Source organism: Ixodes scapularis, unplaced genomic scaffold, assembly GCF_016920785.2.
Source record: "Ixodes scapularis isolate PalLabHiFi unplaced genomic scaffold, ASM1692078v2 PGA_scaffold13__105_contigs__length_92229423, whole genome shotgun sequence".
In the NCBI taxonomy this organism is placed as follows: domain Eukaryota; kingdom Metazoa; phylum Arthropoda; class Arachnida; order Ixodida; family Ixodidae; genus Ixodes; species Ixodes scapularis.
This window is the reverse complement of record NW_024609839.1, coordinates 46,557,061-46,558,880: the sequence shown is the minus strand read 5'-3', so window position 1 is coordinate 46,558,880 and position 1,820 is coordinate 46,557,061. Positions and strand designations below refer to the sequence as shown.

The window sequence follows — 1,820 nt, the reverse complement described above, 5'->3', positions numbered from 1 at the left end:
AGCAAACAGCAATCACGATATCAATGAAGTGAAAAAATAACTTGAGGTAAAACTTCTTCGACTTCATACAGATTCTGTAGTGTGCGATGAGGCAATCATTCAGATCGACGCCGCCCATGAACTTGTTGTATGTTTGCACGGTGCATGGCGAGTCAGTGTTCACGGTCCTTTTCTGTGACCGGTCCCACGTCTCCGATGGCACGACGGGCTGATCATCAGCGAAGGGATATGCAATGGTTACAGCACGATTGTCATACCACTTCACCACGATCAGTTTTTGGCCATCAATCGAGGGCTCAAATTCTTCATAGGCTCCTCGTCCTTCCTCTTGAGACTCTCATCATTTGGCAGCGGGCAACCTTGAAGGCGGTTTGATTGAACTGTCCCGAGACAAAGGACTTTCTGTTTTTGTCAGAGTTGTGAGTAGCTTCAACGACGTGACCCAGTTATCGCAGAATAGTAAGTGGTTCAGGCCCGGCTGAATCACCTGCGCAAGCTTCAAAACTATGTTTCCGCTTGCCCCTATGCCTGGCTCTCCTGGCACTGGGTCTATCGTCCCTGTGTAGATGTCAAACAAGTGCACGATGTCTCGTGAGTCGCAGAGTACATACATTTTATGTCCCCATTTATGGGGCTTACTGGGGATGTACTGCTTCAGACTTGAATGACCCTTGAAGGACACCATTTGGTCGTCTACACACAAGGCTTGATCTTGAGGAAAGCTCCCGAACTGTGGCAACAAAAGATCGATGAGAGGTCGCACATCGAATAGACGATCCCTGTGAGGGTCATTCGGGCAAGGCATGCTGTCATTGTTCTTGAAGTGGAGGTTAGCCTTGATCTTCTCCCAGCGATTCCGCGACATTACATTAGCGATGATAGGTATTCTGCAATCGGCTGACCAGTAGAGACGGTTTCTCGGCAGGCTGTATATAGGCATCAATGAGAAAGTGCCTAAAAACTCAAGTCTCGTCAAGCCGAGGGGCTTGTTTGGGTGTTTCTGAACGGAAAAGAGATTGCTCTGTTGCACAATGTGCTCAAGGAATGGTTCATAAAAAACCTCTCGGAAGTACTCGATCGGAGACTTTACACACTCACTCTGAGGTAGAGAGCCCTGCTACTGAGGCATCTGACGTTGTTCTGAGCAGGATGTCTTCCTCCACTCTATAGGTTGTTTTCCATTACTACTAGGCGTACATTCGGATTGAGTTGCTTCACCGTCCTCCTCGTCTTCGCGGCTGCTGCTCCTTGTATCCGAAGGACGAGTAGCTGTCGCTAGTAAAGTGCATGTGTACTCAGGATCCTCGTCGTCGCTTTCACTGACGCAGCTGTCGTCACTCTCGTCACACGGTGGAACACGCGCCCTGAGCCGACTCGATCCGTAAAAAGATCGAGTGTCGATTATCTGTCAAAGGAGATGGGAAAATGATTCTGCGCGATCAGTTTCAATACATTTTCTACTATACGCTCCACATGGCAGATGCGGCGCAAATGACGACTCTCGCGAATTCGAGACAATCCGAAAAATCGGCCACTTCTAATAACACAACTGGTGATGTTGAAAGTGGCTTCAACTCAAATCAGTTATTTGTGCAAAGATTCTCACCTTATATTTCTTCCTAAGAGCTTGAAAGAACGAGTTGGCCCACGTGCCTGACGTCGGGCTCGACGTTCCTACGTTTATCCTTCAAAAACTTGTCCCGAGATGGCGCCAAGCGTTTGTATTTGGACGCGCCACCTGCAGGGAGCATTTTGAAACCGAAACTCGCTGTGAAGCTCTACGCGTAAACGAGGGTGGAGCGTATATTCGGTATGTCGCA

General features: G+C 48.6%; 1 protein-coding gene across 1 annotated transcript; it reads right to left on the bottom strand.

Annotated features, from left to right (window-relative positions):
- Positions 1-340: 340 nt before the first annotated feature.
- Positions 341-865, bottom strand: LOC120840298 (piggyBac transposable element-derived protein 4-like). Its single transcript, XM_040210747.1, has one exon. The coding sequence runs from the start codon at positions 863-865 to the stop codon at positions 341-343; it is 525 nt and encodes a 174-aa protein (XP_040066681.1).
- Positions 866-1,820: the final 955 nt, after the last annotated feature.

Coding starts and splice junctions, on each gene's coding strand:
- LOC120840298 (XM_040210747.1), bottom strand. CDS start 865: ATGTCGCGGAATCGCTGGGAGAAGATCAAGGCTAACCTCCACTTCAAG.